General features: G+C 65.1%; 4 protein-coding genes across 4 annotated transcripts; 2 read left to right on the forward strand and 2 right to left on the reverse strand.

Moving 5' to 3' along the window:
• Positions 1 to 38: 38 nt before the first annotated feature.
• CHMP1A (charged multivesicular body protein 1A) lies at positions 39 to 5,577 on the forward strand. The gene is made up of 7 exons (XM_064386805.1): positions 39 to 156; positions 369 to 388; positions 828 to 905; positions 1,731 to 1,877; positions 3,649 to 3,777; positions 3,870 to 4,057; positions 4,222 to 5,577. The coding sequence occupies exons 1-7, from the start codon at positions 150 to 152 to the stop codon at positions 4,241 to 4,243; spliced, it is 591 nt and encodes a 196-aa protein (XP_064242875.1). The 5' UTR covers positions 39 to 149; the 3' UTR covers positions 4,244 to 5,577.
• Positions 5,578 to 6,556: 979 nt separating this feature from the next.
• On the reverse strand, positions 6,557 to 11,923 carry DPEP1 (dipeptidase 1). Its single transcript, XM_064386969.1, has 11 exons — positions 11,369 to 11,923; positions 10,873 to 11,007; positions 9,487 to 9,619; positions 8,982 to 9,114; positions 8,755 to 8,905; positions 8,595 to 8,664; positions 8,133 to 8,309; positions 7,975 to 8,059; positions 7,828 to 7,903; positions 7,594 to 7,729; positions 6,557 to 6,864 (listed from the first exon to the last, which is right to left on the reverse strand). The coding sequence occupies exons 2-11, from the start codon at positions 10,989 to 10,991 to the stop codon at positions 6,688 to 6,690; spliced, it is 1,257 nt and encodes a 418-aa protein (XP_064243039.1). The 5' UTR covers positions 10,992 to 11,007; positions 11,369 to 11,923; the 3' UTR covers positions 6,557 to 6,687.
• An 82-nt stretch (positions 11,924 to 12,005) lies between these two features.
• On the forward strand, positions 12,006 to 15,630 carry LOC135279531 (sulfotransferase 2B1-like). Its single transcript, XM_064386970.1, is given in 7 exon segments — positions 12,006 to 12,023; positions 12,025 to 12,238; positions 12,624 to 12,832; positions 12,946 to 13,072; positions 13,145 to 13,239; positions 13,307 to 13,487; positions 13,570 to 15,630. Coding segments are annotated over 7 exon segments (960 nt in total). The 3' UTR covers positions 13,686 to 15,630.
• Positions 15,631 to 16,052: 422 nt separating this feature from the next.
• Positions 16,053 to 23,588, reverse strand: CPNE7 (copine 7). Its single transcript, XM_064386756.1, has 16 exons — positions 23,430 to 23,588; positions 22,351 to 22,744; positions 20,060 to 20,242; positions 19,892 to 19,966; positions 19,326 to 19,400; positions 19,177 to 19,260; positions 19,002 to 19,091; positions 18,763 to 18,861; positions 18,326 to 18,412; positions 18,167 to 18,226; positions 17,953 to 18,086; positions 17,777 to 17,831; positions 17,586 to 17,637; positions 17,385 to 17,518; positions 16,914 to 17,150; positions 16,053 to 16,569 (listed from the first exon to the last, which is right to left on the reverse strand). Exons 2-16 carry the CDS (start codon positions 22,555 to 22,557, stop codon positions 16,432 to 16,434), a joined length of 1,710 nt encoding a protein of 569 aa, XP_064242826.1. The 5' UTR covers positions 22,558 to 22,744; positions 23,430 to 23,588; the 3' UTR covers positions 16,053 to 16,431.
• Between the last annotated feature and the right edge of the window lie 839 nt (positions 23,589 to 24,427).

Here is a 24,427-nt window from a genome sequence, read left to right on the forward strand (position 1 = left end):
CGCCGACATCCCAATGCTTTCCCGCTGACCACGTGACCTCTCCCCCCCTGCCGCGCTGTTGTTCTCGCGAGACTCAGCGCGCGCACCCCGGAAGCGGCGGCGGCGCCACCCGGAAGCGGCGGCAGAACCCGGAAGCGGCGGCGGGCAGGATGGACGGTACCGGGGGGTCGGGCGGTACCGGGGGGTCGGGCGGTACCGGCGCCTCCCAGTGGGGCCGGGGCGGGTCCTGAGGGGTGCGGCTGGGGGTCGGGGCCGGGGCCGGGACTGGGACCGGGAAGGGTGGTCGGGACGTGTGGGCGGGGTCGCCGGTGCCGGTCCCGATCCCGGTGCCGGTCCCGTCGCTGAGCCTGTGCTCTCTTCCTTTCCAGACACGCTGTTCCAGCTGAAGGTGAGAGCAGCGGAGACCCTTCCGCCTCCTTTCATCCCGTCCCGCGTCCCGGGGCAGCCCCGGGCCCGGTTCCGCCGGCTCGGCCTCCCGGGGCTCGCCCTGCGGCGGGACCGTGCGAGGAGCAGGCGGGAGCGGAGGGGCCGCGGGCAGAGCGGCGGGCAGGGCGGCCGTGAGGGGCGGCGGGGTGGGCGCGGGGGCACCGAGGGGAGCGGCTTCCCGGGGCAGGGGTGGGTGGGACCCTGGGAATCGGGAATTGGGAATTGGGAATGCCCGGCTGGCGGGGTTCAGCCCTGGCAGTGCCCCGGGGCTGCCCCTGGAGCCCGGCAGTGCCCCGGGCAGCCTGGGCAGTGGCAGTGCCCTGCCGGGCAGGGGGCTCCGGGTGGCCCCGGGGTGCCCCCAGGCCGGAGCTCTCCGTGCCCTCCCTGTCCCTGCCCCGCAGTTCACAGCCAAGCAGCTGGAGAAGCTCTCCAAGAAAGCAGAGAAGGACTCCAAGGCCGAGCAGGCCAAAGTCAAGAAGGTGCGTGGGGCTCACCGCGCGGTGCCCGGCGCTGGGCATCCCCGGGGTGGGCACGGGGCACAGCCAGTGTGTGTGCTGGGGTCACTGCGGGCCGTGCCCTGCCAGGATTGCTGTGGGGAGGGCACGGGGCACACACAGCCCCGGGGATGGCACTGCTCGGGTCACCATGGGCCATGCCCTGCCGGGATCCCTCCGGGGCACACACAGCCCACAGCCAGGCTGTTGCTGGGTCCCCATGGGGTGGGCACAGGGCACACAGCCCACAGCCAGGCTGTTGCTCAGGTCACCATGGGCCGTGCCCTGCTGGCATTGCTGTGGGGTGGGCACGGGGCACACCCAGCCCAGGGATGGCTGGTGCTGGATCTCTGTGGGCCGTGCCCTGCCGGGATCCCCATGGGGTGGGCATGGGGCGGGCATGGGGCACACAGCCCACGACCAGGCTGGTGCTGGGTCCCCGAGGGCCGTGCCCTGCCAGGATTGCTGTGGGGAGGGCACGGGGCACACACAGCCCCGGGGATGGCACTGCTCGGGTCCCCGCGGGCCGTGCCCTGCCGGGATCCCCATGGGGCGGGCATGGGGCGGGCATGGGGCACACAGCCCACGACCAGGCTGGTGCTGGGTCCCCGTGGGCCGTGCCCTGCCGGGATCCCCACGAGGTGGGCACAGGGCACAGCCAGGCTGGTGCTGGGTCCCCGCGGGCCGTGCCCTGGCGGGATTGCTGTGGGGTGGGCACAGGGCACGGGGCACAGCCAGGCTGGTGCTGGGTCCCCGCGGGCCGTGCCCTGGCGGGGCTGGCCCCGCAGTCTGAGCGCGGCGCGGCCGCAGGCGCTGCAGCAGAAGAACGTGGAGTGCGCGCGGGTGTACGCCGAGAACGCCATCCGCAAGAGGAACGAGGGGCTGCACTGGCTGCGCATGGCCTCGCGCCTGGACGCCGTGGCCGCCAAGGTGCAGACAGCCGTCACCATGAAGGGGGTGAGTGCTGGGAAAGGGATGGGGACGGGGGAGTCGTGTGCCAGAAGGCTGGCTTGTTATGTTTTACATAATATTTTGTATATATATGTGTGTATATGTGTATATGTGTGTGTATATATATATACACAAAAGCATGTGTTATATATAATATAAATATATATATTATATACATTATATATAAAACATATTTAATATATAACATATAACAACATAATATATAATATATAAAGTATAAGATATAAGGGTATATAATATAAATATATAATATATAACATAAAACATATAAATATATATTATATACTTTATATATGTAACATAATGTATTATATATATAAAGTATATAATATATATTTATATAATATAGGTTATATATTATATATTTTTATATATATTATATATATAAATATATATTATATACATTATATATAAAACATATTTAATATATAACATATAACAACATAATATATAATGTATAACATATAAGTGTATATAATATATAATATATAACATATAAATATATATTATATACTTTATGTATATAATATAATGTATTTTGTTATATATATAAAGTATATAATCTATTTTTATACAATATATATAATATATTCTATATTATATATTTATATTATTATATTTTTATATATTATATATATAATAATATATTATATTTATATATAATGTTTATCTATATTAATTATATTATTAATATATCTATATTATATTTATATATTCTATATATAAGTATATATAATATAGTGTATTATATATTATACATATTATAAATATAAAAATATATTTTAAATATATAAGAATGTAAAAATTTTATAACATATATGATATTATAGTATGTTATCTTACATTATATACTATATATATTATGTATTTTTATAAAAGATATTAAAATATCTATAATATATATAAATATCTATAATACATATATATAGTATATTATAGACATGATATATCTATATCTATATATCTGTTATATACATTATTATATATATTTTGTATATATAAAATATATATAAATATATAATATTTATATTTAATAATTGTCTTTATACAATATATATTGTATATATAATATATATATTGTATATGTAAAATATATATCTTTATACAAATTTCATATAATTTATATGATTTTGTTATATTATATGTATAGTAATTTTTTACATGATTTATGTTGTTTTATTCAATTCTATGTATTATATATATTCTATTCTATATTTTATTATATTCTATTTATTTATGTAGTAGATAAATAATATTTTATATTATAGAACTACACTAAAAAGAATAGAGAGAAGGATCCATCAGAAAGCTAGAGAAAAATAGAAAGAAATTATAATAAAGTCTTGTGACTGCTCATAGCCTCGACACAGGTGGCTGTCATGGTCATCAAGTAAAAACAATTTCACACGCTGGGTGAACAGTTCTCCAAATCACATTCCAAAGCAGCACAACGTGGAGAAGCTGAACCCTCCCAGCTTCTCAGGAGAAAAGATCCTGGCAAAAGGATTGTTCATGAAATAGTTCTGTGACAGGAAAGAGCCTTTAGCAGGGAGCTGGGAGCTCCAACCCCACGTGCAGCTTCCCCTCCCACTGCCCCCAGCCAGCCCCGCTGCCCCCGTGTCCCAGAACGACCCCAGCAGGGCTCCTGGGGGTCTGGGACCCCTCAGACAGGCTCATCCTGCCTGGGATGGCGTCAGGACAGTGCAGGATTGGTCTGGAACCCCCAGAGCATTCCTGAAGGAATCTCCTCTTGCAGGTGACGAAGAACATGGCGCAGGTGACCAAGGCTCTGGACAAGGCCCTGAGCTCCATGGACCTGCAGAAGGTGTCGGCAGTGATGGATAAATTCGAGCAGCAAGTGCAGAATTTGGACGTTCACACGTCGGTGAGTGCCGGGCAGGAGAGAGGGGGTGGGACAGAGAGGGACCCCTGCCGCGTCTCTGGCCGGGCAGGGGGACAGGGCTGTGTCTGCCCCAGGTCATGGAGGACTCCATGAGCTCGGCCACCACGCTGAGCACGCCGCAGGAGCAGGTGGACAGCCTGATCGTCCAGATCGCCGAGGAGAACGGGCTGGAGATCATGGACCAGCTGAGCCAGCTGCCCGAGGGCGCCGCGGCCGTGGGCGAGAGCTCCGTGCGCTCCCAGGAGGACCAGCTCTCCCGGAGGTCGGTTCTCTCCCAGCCCTGGGCACTTCCCTGCTTCCCACATCCCCCTGGCCTGGAGGGGAGGGGTTGGCCCTTCCTGGGGGGCTCAGATGGGTCCCTGGCCACGCTGGCCGGGGCTGCTCCTGCTGCCCTGACCTGGCTCCCCCCTGCTGCCGTCCCTGCAGGCTGGCTGCCCTGCGGAACTGAGCTCTCCCTGGGCCTGTGGATGGCACTGCTGGAGCAGGACCCCCTCCTGCAGCCACCTCGGGACTCTTCTCGGGGGGTGACAGCCCTTCCCTGAGCCTGCGGCCATCCTGGTGGGAATCCTGTGCTGGACTGTGGGGGGTTTCGTTTGGGGGTGCTGCTGGTGGCAGAGCCCCACGTGCTAAGGTGAACACTAAGGGGATTTCCCTGCTCTCGGGATGCTGCTCCCCAACTCCTCTGTTGTTCGCTGTCCCTGCCCAGAGCTGAGCTGTGGGCCGAGTTCCTCAGGAGCTGGCTGGGAGGGGCAGGAGAGCCCCCCGGGGTCCCCATCTGCGGGAAGGGCCCCGTGCCCGGCTGTGGCGCTGGGGAGGTCGGTGCCTTGCAGGAAGGGGCGGTGACAGCGGGGTGTCCCCTCCCTCGCTGTCGCTGTCCCCGTGCCCTTTGCTGCTCCGTGTCCCGCCGGCCGACACCCCCAGCCCCATACCACGAAGTGCCCTTTGGAACACCCTCCCCTGCCCAGCCCCGTGCGTGTCAATCCACAGATTCCCCAGGCACTGCCAGCTGGAAGTGGTTATCCCTGCCCTGAGTGCCAGTTCAGACCAGTTCAGACCCTCGTCCAGCACTGGGAGTGGCTTGCAGCAGCCGTGGTGGCTGCAGACGTGTCCCCAAATGTCCCCCTGCTGGGTGGGTGTGACAGGGAATGCAGAACCATCCCGGGAGCAGCTCTGCCTCCATCGCTGTGCTCTGTCCCCTGGCTGCTGGCACCGGGCTGCTCTCCGTGTCCCCTCCCACTGCTCGTCCCTGTCCCTTGTCACCTTCCCCCGGGGCCGGAGCTGTTTGTGCCCCACCCCGCGGAGCTGCTGGGTTGCTGGAAGCCCTCCAGGAAGGAAGCGCAGTTTCCTTTGGGTCTCCCAGCAGGAACTGTCACCTCTAGGGGATGTCGCGGGGCCACCTCCCGGCACAAACACTTCCCGCTGCGTTGATTGTTTTTCCCGAGTTCAGTGGCCTTGGAGCGTGTGGCTGGTGACACTGAGCCTTCCTCGCCACGGAGGAGGAGGAGGAGGCAGCTTTGGGCTGCAGCAGAGCACTGGATCCTGTCCCAGCTCCCACTGGGCTGGGTGGGAAGCTGGGGGACCCTGGAGGTTTGTGCCTGGCTCCTGGCTCCCTGCACGGTGTCCCCGCAGCACTGGGGGCTCCAGACCTGCCCCCGTCCCTCTCCTGAGCTGTCTCTGTGGTTTCATTGGTGGGTTTTTTTAAGCTTGTCTTATTTGCCTTCTTTTTGCCCAAACCGTGTCCGTGCCCTTCTGTGGGTTTAAATAAACAATCTCTGAACACCCCGGTGTGTGTTGGGGGTGTGGATGCACACGGGCTCTGTGGTCCCCTTGTCTCATCGTGTCCCCTGCCCTGTGACAGGACCTGCTGCCAGGGGCTGCCCTGGAGCTGAGGAGGAGGAAGGGGCTGCTCTTCTTCCCAGAGCCTCTGCCCATCCAGGAGCTGGGAGGTGGCTCGGGGGGATTCTGGAGGGCGAGGACACCTCCCTTCCCTGCTGCAGGGACCTGTCCCTTTCGTGTGGCCAAACAGGGGGACCAGAGTGAGCAGGAGCTGGGAGCAGCTGGAACCCGGCTCCCTTCCCCTCTAGGGCTGGGCCAGCCCAGCTCCCTGCCCCGTTCCCCAGCCCTCGAGGGGACACCCCGGGCTTGTCACCACACCGAGGTGGCACCGCACCCCTCCTGCCATCAGCACCTGCCCTCAGAGCCTCGCTGCCAGGGACAGGCTGCGGGAGTGAGGGTGCAGCCTTCCCTTCCCTGTCCTTTTCCTGTCCCTTCCCTGCTCCCGTCCCTTCCCCATCCCCATCCCTTGCCTGTCCCCCTCCCTGCCCCGTGCCCGGCTGGCAGACGGGCGCTGCGCCTCAGCCAAACCCCGGACGCCACAGGAAGATGGCTCTCCTTCTCCTGCCTGTTCTCCCGCCTCCGCGCCAAGACAGGCTGTTCCTGAATGCGAGAGGAAATTGCTAAGGAGATAATTAAGTAGCCAATTAATTAGCTAATGATTAATGGAAGCATCCTGCGGAGGCAGCTCCGCAGCCGCCCTGGCCAGGTGTCGCCGGGATGTGTCACTCCCGGTGCGGTGACAGCTTCCCGGTGTGCCGGGCGGGCAGCGCCGGGACCCCGCTGCTCTGCCCCGCCGGTGCCGTGCCGGGCTGGCCGGTGCCATGCCGGGCCGGTGCCATGCCGGACTGACCGGTGCCATGCCGGGGGTCCCAGCATGTCCCGGCAGGGCCCGGCGGGGGTGGCGCGGGTCCCGCGGAGCCGCACACCGACGCTCGCTGCCAGCGCTGCTCGAGCCACGGTTTTATTTTGCCAGCAGGTCCGGCAGAAAGGAGCGCAGGATCGTGCCCCGCCCGGCGGCCCCGGGCACGGTGCCAGGGCCACGGTGGCAGCCGGGTGCTAGGAGAGCACGGCGAGGAGCGGGGCCAGCACCAGTGCCAGTGCCAGGGCTGCCGGCGGGCGCAGGGCAGGACTGGCGCCATTGGAGTACCCGTAGCTGGTTCTGCACTGCCCCTCCAGCTCCTCGAAGGCGATGGGGGTCTCGAGGGGAGCCGTGCCCTGCAAGCTCCTCTTCACCTGCCGTAGGGACAGGGTGGGCTCCCGCTGTGAGGGGCAGCGCCCGTCCGCACGGAGCCCCTGCCACCCCGCACTTTCCTGTGCCACCCTACATGTCCCTGTGCCACCCTGCACATTCCTGTGCCACCTCGCACTTCCCTGTGCCATCCTACCTGTCCCTATACCACCCTGCACTTCCCTGTGCCACCCTACATGTCCCTGTGCCACCCTGCACGTTCCTATGCCACCCCGCACTTCCCTGTGCCACCTTGCACGTCCCTATGCCACCCTGCACTTCCCTGTGCCACCCTACACTTCCCTGTTCCACCCCACATGTCCCTGTGCCACCCTACATGTCCCTGTGCCACCCTGCACGTCCCTATGCCACCCTGCACTTCCCTGTGCCACCCTACATGTCCCTGTGCCACCCCGCACGTCCCTATGCCACCCTGCACTTCCCTGTTTCACCCCACATGTCCCTATGCCACCCTACATGTCCCTGTGCCACCCCGCATGTCCTTGTGCCACCCCACACCATCCCATGCACGTCCCGGTGCCCTGTGTGTCCCCATGCCTCCCTGTGTCCCCACAGATTCCCGAGTGCCACATGCCCTGATGTTCCACCTGTGTCTGCTGCCCCAAGTGTCCCTGTGCCACGTGTGCCCATGTCCCCAGTCCCGATGCTCCCAGTGCCACCCGTGTCCCCTGCCCTGTGCCTCCCTGTGCCCCGTGCTTCCCTGCCCTGCCCACCTCCTCCACTCTGCTGAAGACCCGCAGCAGGTTCTCAGCCAGGGCTCCCTTCACCTCCTCCTCCGTCCAGTTCCTCGCCAGCAGCTCGGCCACCAGCGCCGGATACTTGGAGACGTCCTCCAGGCCAGTGGGGACCCTGTGCCACCCCGCAGCTCACAGCAGGGCCACCCCCAGCTTCCCACACAAGGCAGGAAGTCCCCGTGGTGGGGACTGTCCCACACCTTCACCCCTTACCCTGGCACCCCGTCGTAGTCCCCCCCGAAGCCGACAGCCTGGGCACCGGCCACCTTCTTCACGTAGTCCAGGTGGTCTGGGGGGGACAGCGGGGTGAGCAGGGCAGGGGGGTCACTGCCACCCCCTCCCACCCGGGCACCCCCTCACCTGCGACGTCGGAGAGCTTGGCCTTGTCACTGCAGGTCACGTAGGCGTTGTAGAAGTTGACCATCACCAAGCTGCCCGTGGAGTTCTGGGGGGAACAGCCCTGAGCCCCCGGCCCCCCAGAGCCCCCTGCTGTCCCTGCCCTGTGCCCCCACGCTCACCACCAGCTGCAGCACGTCGTCGGGCACGTTGCGGCGGTGCTGGCAGAGGCTGAAGGCAGAGGAGTGGCTGAAGATGACGGGGGCTTTGGAGATGTTCAGCACGACCTTCATGGTGTCCACTGAGACGTGGGCCAGGTCCACGATCATGCCCAGGCGGTTCATCTCCTCCACCACCATCTACAGGGACAGGGGACAGGGCAGGGGCTGGGGGGTGCACGGGAGGGGTCTCCTCTGGGGATGTCTGGAGCTGCTTGGGTGGATTTTGGCTGGTGGGACAGAGGGAGGGATGGATGGATGGATGGATGGATGGATGGATGGATGGATGGATGGATGGATGGATGGATGGATGGATGGATGGATGGATGGATGGAACACTGCACCCAGCATGGGGCCAGTGGGTGCCAGTACCACATTCCTCCAATGCCACTGCCCCTGGACACCACTGCTGATGCTGTTCCTCACCTTCCCAAAGGGTGAGAGGCCGTGGTGCACAGGATTTTCATCGTTGGTGTCCACCAGCCAGTTGTCAGCCCTGCAGAGCAGGGAGAGCATCAGAGTGGCCACACCTGTGACCACACTCCCCCATGCCAGCACTGCCACCCTCCGTGCCCCGGGGTCCTACCAGGGGGTGTTGCAGCTGTGGGTGAGGGTCATGTAGCGGGCACCCAGGCGGTAGAGGGTGCGCAGGACGCCCAGGCTGCTGTCGATGGAGTGGCCGCCCTCCACCCCGATGAGGCTGGCCACCTTCCCGTTCTGGAACGCCTCCCGGATTCCTGCGGGACAGCAGGGACGTCAGCCGGGGCGGGCAGGCCCGTACGCCCCCGGTGCCCGGTCCCGGTGCCCGCTCACCGTTGCTGTCGGTGACGCAGGCGAAGGTCTCGGGGTACATGTCACACATGCGCTGCACCACGTCCATCTGCTCCAGCGTGCGCCGCACCGCGTCCTTGTTCTGCGTCTCGCAGGGCACGTACACCGACCAGAACTGTGGGGGCACCCCGCCAGCACGGGCACCTCATCAGCAGGGGCACCCGGCCAGCATGGGCACCTCGTCAGCAGGGGCACCCCGACAGCATGGGCACCCCGCCAGCACGGGCACCTGGTCAGCATGGGCACCCCATCAGCAGGGGAACCCCGGCAGCACGGGCACTGCCCACCCCACTGCCCACCCCAATGACCTCCCCACTGCCTGCCCCACTGCCCACCCCCGTGTCTCTGACAGTCCTGCTGTCCCAAGAGCCCCAGTGCTCACCCTGGTGCCCTCCCTGGTGTCCCTGCCCTCCCCAGAGCCCCCCACCCTTCCTGGTATCCTCACTGGTTCCCCTGCCCTCCCCAGTGCCCACCCCGGTGCTCCCACCTGCCCGCCCACGTGGCCCTGGCGCAGTTTGGGGATGTTGGTGTGGGTGTCGTTCAGCACTGTCAGGTTGGCTGCTGGCAGCCTCAGCTGGTTGTTGAACTTGCGGAGGAGCTGCCAGGGCAGGTCGTTGTGCCTGGGCAGGGGCAGGGTGGGCACTGAGGAGTGGCCTGACCCTCTGCCCACTCACCCTCAGGCTGCTCACCCCCCTGGCTGGCCACACACACAGTCCCTTCATCTGGCTGTCATTCCTTCCATCCATCCATCCATCCATCCATCCATCCATCCATCCATCCATCCATCCATCCTCCACCCCCCTCAGTCCGTCTGTCCATCCTCCTGTCCCCTCAGCCAAAAGCCACCCAAGCAGTTCCAGCCCGGATCTGGAGACAGGCCACTGCCAGGGGACAGTGCCATGTGGGACCCCCAGAGGACCCTCCCCTGCACCTTTCCAACCCATCGTCACCCTCACACCCCGGGGAGCCAGCCCAACATCCCTTCCACAGGGGTGCCACCGCAGGGACATCCTGGCACGCACAGCCCACACCCAGCCGTGCCCCTGGGGAAGTGGCAGGTCCTGGCTGGGTGCCACTTCCTGCTCCTGTCATGGCCCTGTCGCAGTCCCACATCCCCCTGCTGCCCTGCCCTCCCCCTGCTCCAGCGGCACAGCCCTGCTCCTCAAGGGAATGCTGCAGGGAACCGGAGCCTCCTGAGGGCCCCGAGAGGGACAGGGACATCACTCAGGGCCGAGCGGGAACTTCCCCCAGCGCAGCCTCACCCCGGCTTCCCGGTACCCTGCCCGCTCCCGCTGCGTGGGGATCCCCTCGGTGCACTGACGGTGCCGCGGGATCCCCGGGAAAGCTGAGCCCGGTCCCCGCACAGTCCTGGAGTGCCTGGCACGGGGATCCCCTGGGAAAGTTGCTCCCTGTTCCCGCACAGCCCCGGGGTGCCTGGCACGGGGATCCCCTGGGAAAGCTGTCCCCAGTTCCCGCACAGCCCCGGGGTGCCTGGCACGGGGATCCCCTGGAAAACTGTCCCCAGTTCCCGCACAGCCCCGGGGTGCCTGGCACGGGGATCCCCGGGAAAGCTGAGCCCTGTCCCCGCACAGCCCCGGGATGCCTGGCACGGGGATCCCCTGGGAAAGCTGTCCCCAGTTCCCGCACAGCCCCGGGGTGCCCGGCACGGGGATCCCCTGGAAAGCTGTCCCCAGTTCCCGCACAGCCCTGGGGTGCCCGGCACGGGGATCCCCTGGAAAGCTGTCCCCAGTTCTCGCACAGCCCCGGGGTGCCCGGGCCCGGAATCCCCCAGCGGGCTGTCCCAGCAGGGTTTCCCAGCTGGGGTTTTCCCACAGAGAGGGAGCAGCGGCGGGGCCGGGTGACCTTTGCTCACCCATCGATGACCGGCGTGGTCCTCATGATGCGCTCGGCCTCCTCCAGGTGCTGCTGTCCAGTGCTGGGCAGCGCCAGCGCCAGCACCAGCGCCAGCACCCGCACGCTCCCGCCTGGCATCTTCTCCTGCTGGGTGCTGCTGGGGACAAGGGGGGACCTGCCACCACCGTGAGAGCACACGCACTGGGATGGCCGCCCCGCGCTGCTCCGTCCCCTCCCGCCGTCAATGAGTAACCAGGAGAGCCGCGTTACCCCTCCCTGCGTGCCCTGTGCCCGCTTGGCACTGCCAGGGCTCCGCGGCCTCCCCCAGCCCAGCCCGGTGGCTCTGCCGTGCCTCGGCCTCTCCTCCGAGCCGCGGGGACGCTCCCAACCTAATGAAGCCCAGATTTTTTGGGATTGGGAAAGCGCCAGTCCCATCCTCTCCTCCCCGGCGCCCCCAGTTCAGCACTGGCACCCGCAGCATCCCCGGCACCCCCGGCACCCCCGGCCCCGCTCACCCCGGCCCCGGGACACTCGGGCAGTCCCTGTCTGCGACGGCTGTGAATTAACTTTTCCGGCTTGCGTGCGGTGACGGGGCTGGGATGGGCTCCAGCCACCCCAGAGCCACCCCCTGCCATGGCGCCGGAGCTGCCACATGCCCGGGGGCGAGCAGCCGGGGCGGCACGGCCGCCGTGTGGGGCTGCTGCTGGTCCTCCGTGCGTGCTTGCGTCCCCCACACTCCGGTCCGGCTGCAGCGTCCCGAGGGGAAACTGAGGCACGGCTGTCCTGCGGATGCTGCGCATCGCTGCTGGCTCCAGCTGCGGTGTCCTTCCCGGCAAGGCCTTGGTGGGGCTTCTGGGAATGGCACGGGGCCGGTCCAGCAGGACACCTCATCCTGGGCTGCGCTGGGACGGGAGCCCCGTGCTCCGGTGCCAGCCCTGGGGAGCTCGGGGTGGGCACGGTGTGGGGCTGGCATCGCTCGGCATCCCGGCCCCCGGCCCGAGGTGACGCGGCCCCCACGTTTCTCCCGGCTGCGGCGGTGGCTCTGGCACGGGAGGGCTCCCATCCCATCCCACCCATCCCGGGTGTCTCCAGCCCCTGCCAGCAGCTCTCCCGGCGATGGCCCCCGCGCGGATTCCCGGCTCCCCGGCAGGAATGTGCCGGGGGGTTCCGGCCCCCCGCCCGCCGGGGCCGCTTCCTCTTTCAGCGCTATTTAAGCGGCTCCGGGCGCGTCCCGCCCGGCCGGGCCATGGAGCGCATGGAGGTGACCGAGACCTTCGCGGGCATCGCCCTGCCCGGCCACCTCCACACCCAGGAGTCCCTCGGCTTCGCCGCCGCCTTCACCTTCCGCCCCACGGACGTGCTCATCGCCACCTACCCCAAATCGGGTGAGGGCACGGGGGGACACGGGGACAACGAGGGGACGGGGCTGGGAGCCCGGGCTGGAGCGGGGAGCTCTACCGGGGCCGGGAGATGGCCGGGCTTGGGGACACCCCGACCTGCGCCCGCGGCCGCTCCTTGGCACAGCACGGGGACCTCCTCGGGAGTCCTGCCCGAGCCCCTGTCCTGCTGCCCTGCTCTCCCCAGCCCCAGACTGGTGTCCCTGGGGCTCAGGGAGGGGGACACGGCACCGCCAGCCCAGCCGCTGGTGCGGGAGAGGTCGGGACGGGATGGGACAGGACGGGCTGAGCCGTGCCAGTGCAGTGCCATGATGTGCCATGCCATGCCATGCCATGCCATGCCGTGGCCCTGCCCTGACACCCCCCTCTGCAGGCACCACCTGGATGCAGGAGATCCTGACGCTGCTCTTCAGCCTCGGCGATGCCCGCCCGGCCAAGACCATTCCCAACTGGGAGCGGGCGCCGTGGCTGGAGCAGATCTACTGCCGGGAGGCTCTGCGGGACGGCGAGGGCCCGCGGCTGCTCACCACGCACCTGCCCGCGCCCGTGCTGGCCCCCGCCCTGCAGCGCAGCCGGGCCAAGGTCAGGGGGGTCCCTGCAGGGACATCCCGCACCCACAGCCGGGAAACGCCGGGGGATTTCCGAGCGGGCAGAGGGGATCCCCCAGCCGTGGGGGTGACACTGCGTCCCTGCAGGTGATCTACGTGGCCAGGAACCCCAAGGACGTCGCTGTCTCCTTCTACCACTTCCACCACCTGGCCAAGTTCCTGCCCGACCCCAGCTCCTTCGATGCCTTCCTGACGCAGTTCCTCGAGGGCACAGGTAGGGATTGGGGGAGTCTGGGGGGGGCACTCAGCCTCGGGGCCCCCCATCACCCCCTGACTCCCCCCCCAGTGCACTACGGCTCGTGGTTTGACCATGTCAAAGGCTGGCTGCGCCAGCGGCACCTCCTGGACATCCTCTATGTCACCTACGAGGAGCTGCACCAGGTGAGCCCCGCTCTGTCCCCGTCCCTGTCCCTATCCCCGGTGCCCGGTGCTGACGGTGCTCCCGCAGGACCTGCGTGGCACGGCGCAGCGCCTCAGCAGCTTCCTGGGGTGCCCGCTGGCCCCGGGCACGCTGGCAGCCCTGGAGCAGCACTGCAGCTTCTCCGCCATGCGGGACAACGCCATGGCCAACTACTCGCTGATCCCCGCCGAGATCATGGACCACAGCCAGGGCCGCTTCATGCGCAAGGGTGAGGGGCGGCGGGGGGCGGCGGGGGGCGGCGGGGCCCCGCGGGGGCAGGAGCCCTGACTGCTGTCCCCTCTGTCCCGCAGGGGTGGTGGGGGACTGGCGCAGCCACTTCTCCCCCGAGCAAAACGCCCTCTTCAACCGGCGCTACCAGGAGGAGATGGGGGACACGGAGCTGCCCTCGCAGTGGCCCATGGCCTGAAGGGTCTGGGGGCACTCTGAGCCCCCAGCTGTACTGAGAACCACCACACGGAGACCCTGCAGGGCGCCCCAAACCCCCGCTGTGTCACCCACGGGCTGGGGTCTGGCGGGGGCCAGGCACGGTCTCTCCTCCCTGGGGGTGGGGAACTTTTCCGGCCAGGCATTGTGGCCATCCCCGTGGCCTCGCTCCCCCCGGCCGGGGACGTGTGGCCGTGACCCCTCCTTCCTCCCAGCCCGCCCTGCGGAAATAAATATTTATTGCCGTTCCCAGGCAGGCAGCTGTTCCCACGGGGGAGGCGGGAAGCAGCGCCGGCGGCGGGAGAGCTGCTCTTATCGGGAGCACATCGGGGTGGGGACGCATCCCCGGGGACATCATTAACGGCCGGGGGCAATGACCGGGGGGACAGCAGGGCCGGGCGGGGTCGCAGCGCGGCGACAGGGCTTGCCAGCACCGCCCGTGGCACGGAGCTGGCTCCTTCAGCAGGACCCAGGGCCCGCCACCCCGGAGCCTCCCTCCCAGCAGATCCCCGTCCAGTGCCCCCTGCCCATGTCCCCTGCTGGGCTGCTTGCACCGAGGGGCTTGTTCCACCCCCCAGCACGCTGGGATCTCCCCGGCAGCCCGAGCCCCCAGCCCCTGTCCTGCCACGCTCCGAGGAATTGCTCTGTGGAGCCCCCGGCCAGCAGAGGCTCAGTCAATAAGGAATTGGCTATCTTACCCTGCCCCTGCAGGGTGAGCAGTGTGGGGGCTTGGCCCACCCTGATGTGACCCTCCTTGGGCCCTGTGGGACAGTGGCACCAGTGCCACTCCTGCCCCTCTGCTAGCCGTGTCATCCCTGCCACCTCTGCCGGTGGGGACAACCCGGCGTGGTGGCTCTGGGCACTCCCAGCCCCGGGGGTCCCTCTGCACCCAGCCTGGGGTCCCCGCTGTCCCCAAGGGTTGGGGTGCCAGGGCTGGCCCCTGCTGCAGCCTGAGCGGCAGGTTTGGGTTTCCACGGCAACACCCAGGATCCCGCCCGCCGTAAAGGGATGAATCAGAGCTATAAATAGGGGCTGAATGGGGGGGCAGGCACCGCGCCCCTGCCCCTGCCTTGTGCTCCCAAGGGCCGGCAGAGCTGTCCCGGAGTGCCACCCACACGGGGCCAGCCTGCCACCTGTCCCTGCGCCCAGGGAGGTGGCAGCATCCTGGAGCCCAGCTCGGTGGCACCTGCACGGCGCTCCCAGGCTGCCCCTGCCCCGTGAGGCTGTGCCAGGCCCCAGCCCAGTCCCCGTGGTGGCCTTGGGCACACCCTGCCCCTGGGGATGCCACCTGGCCAGGAGCATCTGCTGGCACCACGCTGGCAGCATCAGCACACAGCACGTGGCAGGAGAGTGGCACAGTGCCCAGCACGTGGCACATGGCACATGGCATAAAGAACATGGCACGTGGCGCGTAGAACATGGCACAAGGCACATGGAACATGGGCTCAACACATGGCACAGGGCACACGGAACATGGCACAAGGAACATGGCACACAAAACACGTCACATGACAAATGGCACATGGCACAGGGAACAAGACAAGGCACACAGCATGTGGCACACGGAACAGGCACGTGGGACACGGCATACATGGCATGTGGCACACGGAACAGGCACGTGGGACATGGCACACATGGCATGTGGCACACGGAACAGGCACGTGGGACACGGCACACATGGCATGTGGCACACAGTACACATCACAGGTGATGGTGGTGCATGGCCCATGGCACCTAGAACAGGATTCACACACACAGCACACACATGGCACATGGAACACAGCTGGGGACACACAGTGCACGGGGTGTCGCACATGGCACACGGCACATGGCACAGAGTACATGGCATGTGTCTCAGGGCACACGGCACATGGCACACGGCACAGAGTACATGGCATGTGTCTCAGGGCACACGGCACATGGCACAGGGCACACGGTACAGGGCACAAAGCACATGGCACAGGGCACATGGCACATGTCTCAGGGCACACAGCACATGGCACGTGTCTCAGGGCACACAGCACATGGTACATGGCACACGGCACAGGGCACACAGCACATGGTACATGGCACATGTCTCAGGGCACACAGCACGTGGCCGTGTGCCGGGCAGCAGGGCCCGCTCCGTTGCCGCTCTCCCCGCTCCGTGCCCTGGATCCGTGCCCTCAGAGCCGCGGCTGCCCCGGCGCTCCCGGCTCGCTGCCCCCAGGGACACGAAACCGGGGCTGCCCTCGGCGCTTGTCACCGCACGGTGTCACCGCGAGGGGACACGGCAGCACCAGGGGCTGCCAGCCTCTGCACCCACCCCCAGTGACCCCCGGAGAGTGGGGTCGGCACCCAGAGAGCAGGAGGATGCACAGGGGGTGCTTTATTGGGGGGATCATGCGGCCTCCAAACATCGCAGTGACAGAAGCGGGGGGACCGAGGGGACAGCAGGGGACAGCAGGGGTGGGTCCCACAGGGCACAGACCACCGGGAGCGAGCAGGGCTGGGGTGTCCTGCACTGGGGCTGGGGGGGCTGTGGCAGGGCAGGGCCTGGCGGGGACCCCGCGTGTCCCCAGGCCACACCGGGAGAGCAGGGGGGGGGTCACTGGGGCGCGTTGGGACTGGGGCCGGGGCCTTCACTGGGGCAACCAAAGCTGGGGGCACTGGGGGTGTCTCACAGGGGGACTGAGGCTGGACTCGGGGGTCCCCCACCAGGGAAAACCGAGGCTGGGCTCGGGGGTCCCTCACTGCGGGGAGCCCAGGCTGGGCTCGGGCGTGGGGGGCCGGGGGCAGCGCGGGGGGAAGGCCTTGTAGCTGTAGTACTCCACCACCTGCTTGGGCACCTCCGCCAGCACGCACTTGGCCAGGGCTGTGGGCGACGCCTGGGGACACGGGACAGCGGGCTGAGCCGGGACACCGGGACACCGGCACACCGGATACCGGGCTGAGCCGCGGGGACCGGGACACCGGGACACCGGCACACCGGATACCGGGCTGAGCCGCGGGCACCGGGACACCGGGACACCGGCACACCGGCCTGAGCCGCGGGCACCGGCTCCCTGCGCCCCGCGTGCGGAGGGGACGGGAGGGAAGAGATGGATGGGAGAGGGAAAGAGGGGACGGGAGGGGATGGAAAGGAACGGGAGGGGACGGGAGGGACAGGAGGGGAGGGAAGGGCCGGAGGGGCAGGCGGGGGAAGGCAGGACCTGGTCGCCGCCCCACTCACGTTCTTGAACTCGCGGAACGGGACGAACTGGACGATGTCGCGCAGGACGGGCTCGCCCTTGGGGGAGCGCAGCACGCCGTCGTCCCCGTCCAGGATCTGCATGTCCGTGAAGTCGGCGTTGCCCACGCCGACGATGATGATGGACATGGGCAGGTAGGAGGCGCGGACGATGGCCTCCCGCGTGTCCGCCATGTCCGTCACCACCCCGTCCGTCAGGATCAGCAGGATGAAGTATTGCTGGGGACAGGGAGGAGGGATTGCTGGGGGATAGGGATCAGGGATTGCTGGGGAGCACGGGGAGGAGGGATTGCTGGGGAACACAGGGATGAGGGATTGCTGGGGACAGGGATCAGGGATTGCTGGGGATGCTCGGGGGGCTGCCTGACCCTGCTGCCAGCCCCACATGGAGCAGCCACAAGTGTCTCGAGTGAGCAGGCTCTGAGGCCAGCCCCGGGGGGCAGAGGGACCCACCGAGGCCTCCTTGGTCCGCTCCTCGTCGGCCGCCACGCGAGCCACCTTGGAGATGATGGGAGCCACGTTGGTGGGGCCGTAGAGCTGGATTTTGGGCAGGCAGCTCTGGTAGGACTCCACGACGCCCTGGATGCCTGCGGGGGGTGCGAGGGGTGAGGGGCATCCCAGCCGTGGATCCGGCCCCGCCGGAGCTGGACTCACCCTCACACTCGTCATTGTCGGGGTTGAAGTTGATGGCGAAGTCGTGGGAGACCTGGAGGGAGGGAGAGAGGGGAGGGGGCAGCTGGTGCACCCCCTACCACAGCCCCCAGCGTGGGGCTGTGCCACAGCCGAGGGTCCCCAGAGGGACGAGCACATCCCCGGGGTCCCACAGGGCCCTGAGACCCCCTCACCTCGTACTTGGGGGGGATCCTGGCGCCAAAGCCCAGAGCTGAGAACTTCTTATCGCTGCAAGGGAAGGGGTGTGAGGAGCTCTGGGGCCAGCACTGAGTGCCTGTCACCCGCAGATCTCACCCCGACATGGTGCCACCAGTGTGTGTGGCCCTGGGGATCCGCCAGAGCCACCAACCTGTCGTAGTCCTGGCAGATCTCACCCACAGCCACCAGCGCCTTGAGGTACTCGTTGGGCTGGTAGGGGTTGATGTAGTGCAGGGAGCAGCTGTTTCGGGGGTCCCCGTTGGAGGCCGTGAAGTCGATGGCCACCTGGTGGGGGACAGGGGGGTCACCCAGGTGAGCAGGGCCACTGCTGTGTCCCTGCTGGCTGGGGAGGGGACGCTGCTCACCGTGAAATGGATCTGGCAGCCGCCCATGATGTAATCCAGGAAGGAGTAAACTCTGTGGATCTTCCAGAGGGACCTGAGTCAGGCGGCTGTGCCCCACGCCGGGGCATGGGCATGGCCTGGCACAGCCTGGCACGGCCTGGCACAGACCAGGCCACTCACCTTCAGGTCCAGCAGCACCACGACCCCCGAATTCTTGTAGTTGCGCTTCTTGATCTTGTACTTGGGGTTCATGCAGTCCCACTGCACCTGTGGCACCGGCACCGCGCTGCCTGCGGCCCCGCCGGGGCACGGCCCAGCCCGGGCACCCCCCGTGCCACCCTGCCCCGTGGGGACCCCACAGCCCCAGAACATCGTGGCCCAACAATCCTGCACCCCCAGAGCCCCACGGTGCAGCTGCCCTCCCCCATTCCCAGCCACCCCACCCATGACTGCTCCCCCAGAAGACCCCAAAGCCACCCTCCCTTCCCCACACAGGAGGGCAGAGAGAAGAAAATGATGCCAAACCCAGAGGAGGAGCTGGAAGGTGGCTGCTAGGACAGGCTCTGCTGGCAGCACACAGGGTGACCCCAGGCCATCCCCGTGTCCCCATGTCCCACCTTGTTCTCCCCCATGGCCTTCTGCATCTCCTCGAAGGTGGTGAAGAACTCCCCGATGAAGTCGTGCTTGCCCCGCGAGTCGTAGTCCCACACCACACACTGAGAGGGGCACAGCTCAGCCCTGGCACCAGCGGGGCTCAGCCCTGTCCCAGCACTGGGGGTCCCCAGCACAGCCCCAGGGAAGCTGGGGTTCAGATGCCCCCAGGGCAGGAATAGAGCTCTCCATCATTCTTCCTCACCCTCAGCTTCCTCTTCTCCTCACAGCTGCAGAGCGAGTTGAGGGAGACTTTGAAGGGCTCCCAGACGGGGCTGAGATTGTTCTTCACCACCTGCAGGAGGGGTGGGGGTCTCAGGGGGGCCGGGGAGCCCCGGGGTGGCCGTGGGGGGGCCGGGGCAGTGTCACCGTGGCCCCACCTCGGTGCGGTACACCAGCTGCTCGCTGCGGTCGTCGTCGATGCGGTAGATCTCCAGGAAGGGATCTGACTTGCTGAACAGGTCCTGGGGAGGAGGATGAGGCAGAGCAGTGCCCACCCTGCCCTGCTTGCCCCCAGCACCCAGCTCACCTTGTCGTCCAGTTTCTTGGCGCGGAAGGCGAGCTCCACGTAGCCGTTGTTCCCCGAGATCTCCTCCGAGATGATCTGAGGAGGGTGGGTGCTCAGAGCCTGGCACAGCTTTGCCCCCCTGCCCATCACCTCCCTGCGGGGCCCTGGGAGGGGACAGGGTCCCACGTGCCTCCCGGGCACAGTAGGGACATTCGGGATGGCAGCAGATGCCATTGGGCACCCTGAGCCCTCCCCAGCCCCAAGAGTCTGTGCCACCCGACTGATCCAGTCTGTGCCACCCTACTGATCCAGTCCAGTGCCACCCTACTGATCCAGTCTGTGCCACCCGACTGATCCAGTCTGTGCCACCCTACTGATCCAGTCCAGTGCCACCCAGGTGCCCCAGTCTGATGCTGTCCCAGTACCCCAGTCCTGTGCCATCCATGTGTCCTGACTGGTGCCATCCCCAGATTCCAGCCCCATGTGCACCCCATCCCGGTGCCACCCTCGGTTTGGTGCCACCCCGGTGCCCCCCCGCTGAGTGTCCCCCACCCCAGTGTCACCCCCAGCACGGGCTGGGTGCTCACCGTGATCGTGGACTTGCCCGCAAACTTCCCGTACTTGAGGAACAGCGGCTTCGTCACCCGTTTCTGCGCCACGATCTGCGAGAGCCAGCGTCGGGGAGGGGACACACTGCGGGGTCCCCGGGCAGGGGACAGCACCGCGGGGTCCCCGGGCAGGGTGCCCGGGCTCACCTGCCCCACGGTGCACTCCATGCCCCCCAGGAAGTCGTCGTCGTGCGTGCCCACGCCGGCCTGGCCGTGGCTGTCGTACACCTCGAAGCGCAGCTTCTGCACCTCCTCGAAGTAGTAATCGACCGTGAAGATCTTGGCGAACACGGGGTTCAGGTTGCTCTTGATCACCTCGCTGCGATCCACCTGCCAGGGGCGGGCACGGGGCCTTGGGGGGCCAGAGCTCCCGCAGGGTGTGGGAGCCCAGCGGCGTGGGGAGGCCGGAATGGGGGATGTGGGGTGGGGGCTTTGTGAGGGGAGATGAGGGGATGGCACATGCCAGGCTGAGGGGCACAGGGATGAGGGATGGGGGAGTGCAGGGTGAAGGGATAGGGGTGCAGGAGCAGGGAATGCAGGGAAGGACCAGCTGTGCCCGAGTGAATGGCATTTGGAGGAGCCCCCTGTGCCCCCCACAGCCTCCTGGGTGTGGGACGCTGCTCCCACTGCATCCCGGTGGTCATCCAAGGGGACACTGCCTCTGGCTGGAGCAGGAGCAATGGGCTGGTGCCAGGACAAGCTGCTGTGCCCGTCCTGGGGGTCGCCAGCCCCCGGCCCTGGTGGTCCCAGTGGGCAGTGGGTGCTCAGCAGCTCCTGGTGCTGGCAGCGGGGGCCGGGCAGTTCCGGAGCCTCCCCCGCAGCCGTCCCTGCCAGGGTTGACTCAAGGGGACACATCCTGGCCAGGGCACCCTGCCAGCCCCTGGCCCCTGCCCACTGCCTGCTCAGTCCAGCATCATCTGTCGAGCCCACGCTGCTGCCACCCTGCCACGGCCACCCGTGTCCCTCCTGCGTGGGCACTGCCAGCCCCGCATTCTGGGGCTGTGGCTGTTGGCTCCTCAGACCCTCTGGACCCACAGCCTTAGAGGCAGTGGCAGGGCCAGATCCAGGCACCTCGTCTGGGGCACACAGGCTGCCTGGGACAGGAGTCTCTCCAAAAGGTGGCTCAGGAGGGACCCTCTTGCCTCTTGGAGCTGGATGTGTCTGGCACAGCGCAGCCTGGAGCGTGGCACAGCCCACGGAGCGTGGCACAGAGCACTGTGGCACAGCCGGTACAAGTGTCTGGCATGGCACAGCACACCGCAGCTGGCACGGCGCCCTCGTCCCCCCCTCCCGGCGCCGCGCTGGCTCGAGCGGAGTCGATGACACGCCGAGGGATTTAGCGCTAAATCCGCCGGCTGAGCGGCCGCGATTAGAGCGGAGCCGCCGGTGCCAGCCCAGAGCTCAGCGCGGGGAGGGATGGAAGGAGCCGTGCCAGCCCCAGTGCATCCCGGTGTGTGCCAGCCCCACTGCCAGCATCAGCCCCAGTGTCAGCAGCAGCCCTGAGCCACCCCGGGGGAGCTCAGGTGTTCCTTGTCCCTGTCCCGGGGCACTGGAGCCCCTCGGAAGCCACACGCGGGGGGCACCACGCCCACCCCGCTCCCCATGCAGCCCCAGTGGGCGGGATGTGCCCCAGCGTTAGCACCATCCCCACAGGCTGCTGGGTGCCCCACAGTGCCCTGCCCACCCTGCCTCACCCCGTTCTGCACTGTGCACCCTACTCTGCATCACATCCTGCACCCCATCCTGCACCCTGTACCCTGCTCTGCACCTTGCACCCCATCCTGCACCCTGTACCCTGGTCTGAACCCTGCACCCTGCTCTGCACCTTGCACCCCATCCTGCTCCCTGTACCCTGGTCTGAACCCTGCACCCCATCCTGCACCCTGTACCCTGGTCTGAACCCTGCACCCCATCCTGCACCCTGTACCCTGGTCTGAACCCTGCACCCTGCTCTGCACCTTGCACCCCATCCTGCACCCTGTACCCCCTTCTGAACCCTGACCCTGTTCTGCACCCATCAGCCCGTTCTTCATAGTCTCCTGCTCCTGGTCTGAACCTTGCACCTCCTTCTGAACCCTGCAACCTGCCTTGCACCATGCACCCTACTCAGCATCATCTCCTGCACCCTGCTGTGAACCCTGCACCCTGTTCTGCACCTAGAACCCCTTTCTGCACCCTGTACCCCCTTCTCCACTGTCTCCTGTACCCTGCTCTGTGCCCTGTACCCTGCTCAGAACCCTTCTCTGTGCCCTGTACCCTGCTCTGAACCCTGTACCCTGTTCTGTACCCTGTACCCTGTTCCCCACCAGCTCCTGCACCCTGACCCCCGTTCTGCACCCTGCACCTCGCCCCCCACCATCTCCTGCAGCCCCCTACATCCACGGCCCTGTGCCCAGCCCTGCCCTGCCCGGTGGGTGCCAGCAGTGCCCCCCTCCTACCTCCATCCACTGGCCCTGGGACTGCATCAGCAGCAGCACGCAGGGGTCCGACTTGTTGAGGGTGTCGCGGTCCAGGAGGTGCTTACAGCTGACGCGCAGCTCCACCTTGGAGAGCACGGCCAGCGGGGCCTGCGGGCACGGCTCGGGCACGGCGCCCATGCCGGCCGGGCGCGGCGGGGCACCGGCGGCCCCCTGGGCGAAGGGCATGGGGGGCGAGCGGGGCGGCCGCGGCCTCGGGCGCCCTCAGGGAGCCGGGCAGGTGCCCGTCATGCCCGGGGCACGGCGCCCCGCGGTGCCAGGCTCGGCCCCGCTGGCAGGGCACGGGTGGGGCAGAGGGGCTCCAGGACACCTCCGGGAGGGGTGGACCTTCCAGTCGCGATGGCTCCGAGGGGCCCTGCAAGGCACCAAAGCACAGTGGGGTGAGATGGGCACCTGGTGCCCGGCCCGGGTACCCCCAAGTCCCGGGCAGCGCCACGGGCACAGCTGTGCGGGGCTCACACAGCCCTGCGGGGCTATGCCCAGCTCTGTGCCAGCCCCGCCCCAGCGGCAGGATGTGTCCCGAGGGGAGGGGGCACCTGAGTGGGGTGGGGTACCCACCCTGGAGTGCCCCGTGTGCGGCTGGGGGGTAGAAACCCCCTGCAGTCCCTGCGGGCAGCACCCCCAGCCTGGGCAGGGCTCTCCGGGGGGAGCGGGGACACCAGCTCCGTGTCTGTGGCACAGGTGACACCTTCCCCCCGCGCTGGGGACAGCACCCATCCTGCCCCCGGAGGCTGGCAACACTCAGCCGGGCGCTGCTGCCTGACGGGGCAGCGAGGAGCTGTGCCAGTCCCGGCCCCAGTGCCCCACCTGCAGGTCCTGGGGCTCCTGGCTGGGGCAGGGGCAGAGCAGCCCTTGCCCACTGTGCCCTCGCTGCCCAGCCCGCCGAAGTTTCCTGGGGAAGTCATGCAGTGCCCGGGCCCTGCCCGGCACATGGCTCCGGTGGGCACCGTCCCCCTCCCCGGGATCGCGGGCACCCCTTGGCACCATCCACCGCCCGGTGGAGGGGACAGCGGGTCCCACCCTGCCCGTGGCCCCCTCACCTGGGTGCTGTGGCCTGGGGCACGGCGGGGCAGGGCTGGTCGGGGCGTGCCCGCCGTGCCGGTGTGCCCGCCGTGCCGGTGTGCCCGCCGGAGCTGCTGCCGCTGCCACCTCCACACAACTGACTCAAGCTGCAGCTCGGGAGCGGAGCCCTAAGAGGGAGATGGATGACAAGCTCCGTTAACTGCCTCGCTGCCGGCTCCGCAGCGGAGCCCACCCCGCCGCGGGGCTCAGCGGGGTCCGCAGGGTGCCCAGCACCGCTGGCTGTGCCAGGGCAGGAGCTCCTGCTCCCAGTGAGACCCCCACGGCACAGCCACCGCCCCCCACCCGCCCCAGCTGCTCCCCATGGGTACCCAAGGCCACCTTGGTCCTGGTCCCCCACACCCTGAGCCAACAGCCCAAGCACTAGGGTGAGGTCCCCCCAAACCCACCGGGTGCCCTCCCCACATGCTGGAGCATCCAGACCCACATTCCATGCACATGGAGCCCCACAGGCTGAGTCGCCAGCTCGGGACCCCCCACCCACCCCTGTCCCCCCAGCACTGCGGTGCTGTCAACCCAGCTTTATGGAAGATGATGTAATTAGCTCAAATTTGGAGGGATTAAAATGCAGATAGGGCTAACAAGCACGAGGGCAGCGCAGGGCCCGGGCTTCGGGAGCTAATCCCCAGCCTGCCTGGCAGAAATAGGCCACTCTCCTTCCCTCTCCCCCCACAGCCCCAGCACGGCTCGGCAGGGCAGGAGGCACCAACCCACAGCAGGACATGGCTGGGCAGAGGGGCTGGGGGACACCGTGGGGACTGGACACAGGCAACACCTCACCAGGCACATCTTTGAACGGCCCAGGAAGCACGCAGCTGTGCAGGACTCCAGCACTGAGTGCCCCATCCCATCCCATCCCATCCCATCCCATCCCATCCCATTATCCCATCCCACCCCATCCCAGTGACCCATCAGCCCCTGCCCAGGGACAGGCAGATCCTGGGATCCCTCCCAACAG

This window comes from Passer domesticus, chromosome 12 (genome assembly GCF_036417665.1).
Source record: "Passer domesticus isolate bPasDom1 chromosome 12, bPasDom1.hap1, whole genome shotgun sequence".
Lineage (NCBI taxonomy): Eukaryota > Metazoa > Chordata > Aves > Passeriformes > Passeridae > Passer > Passer domesticus.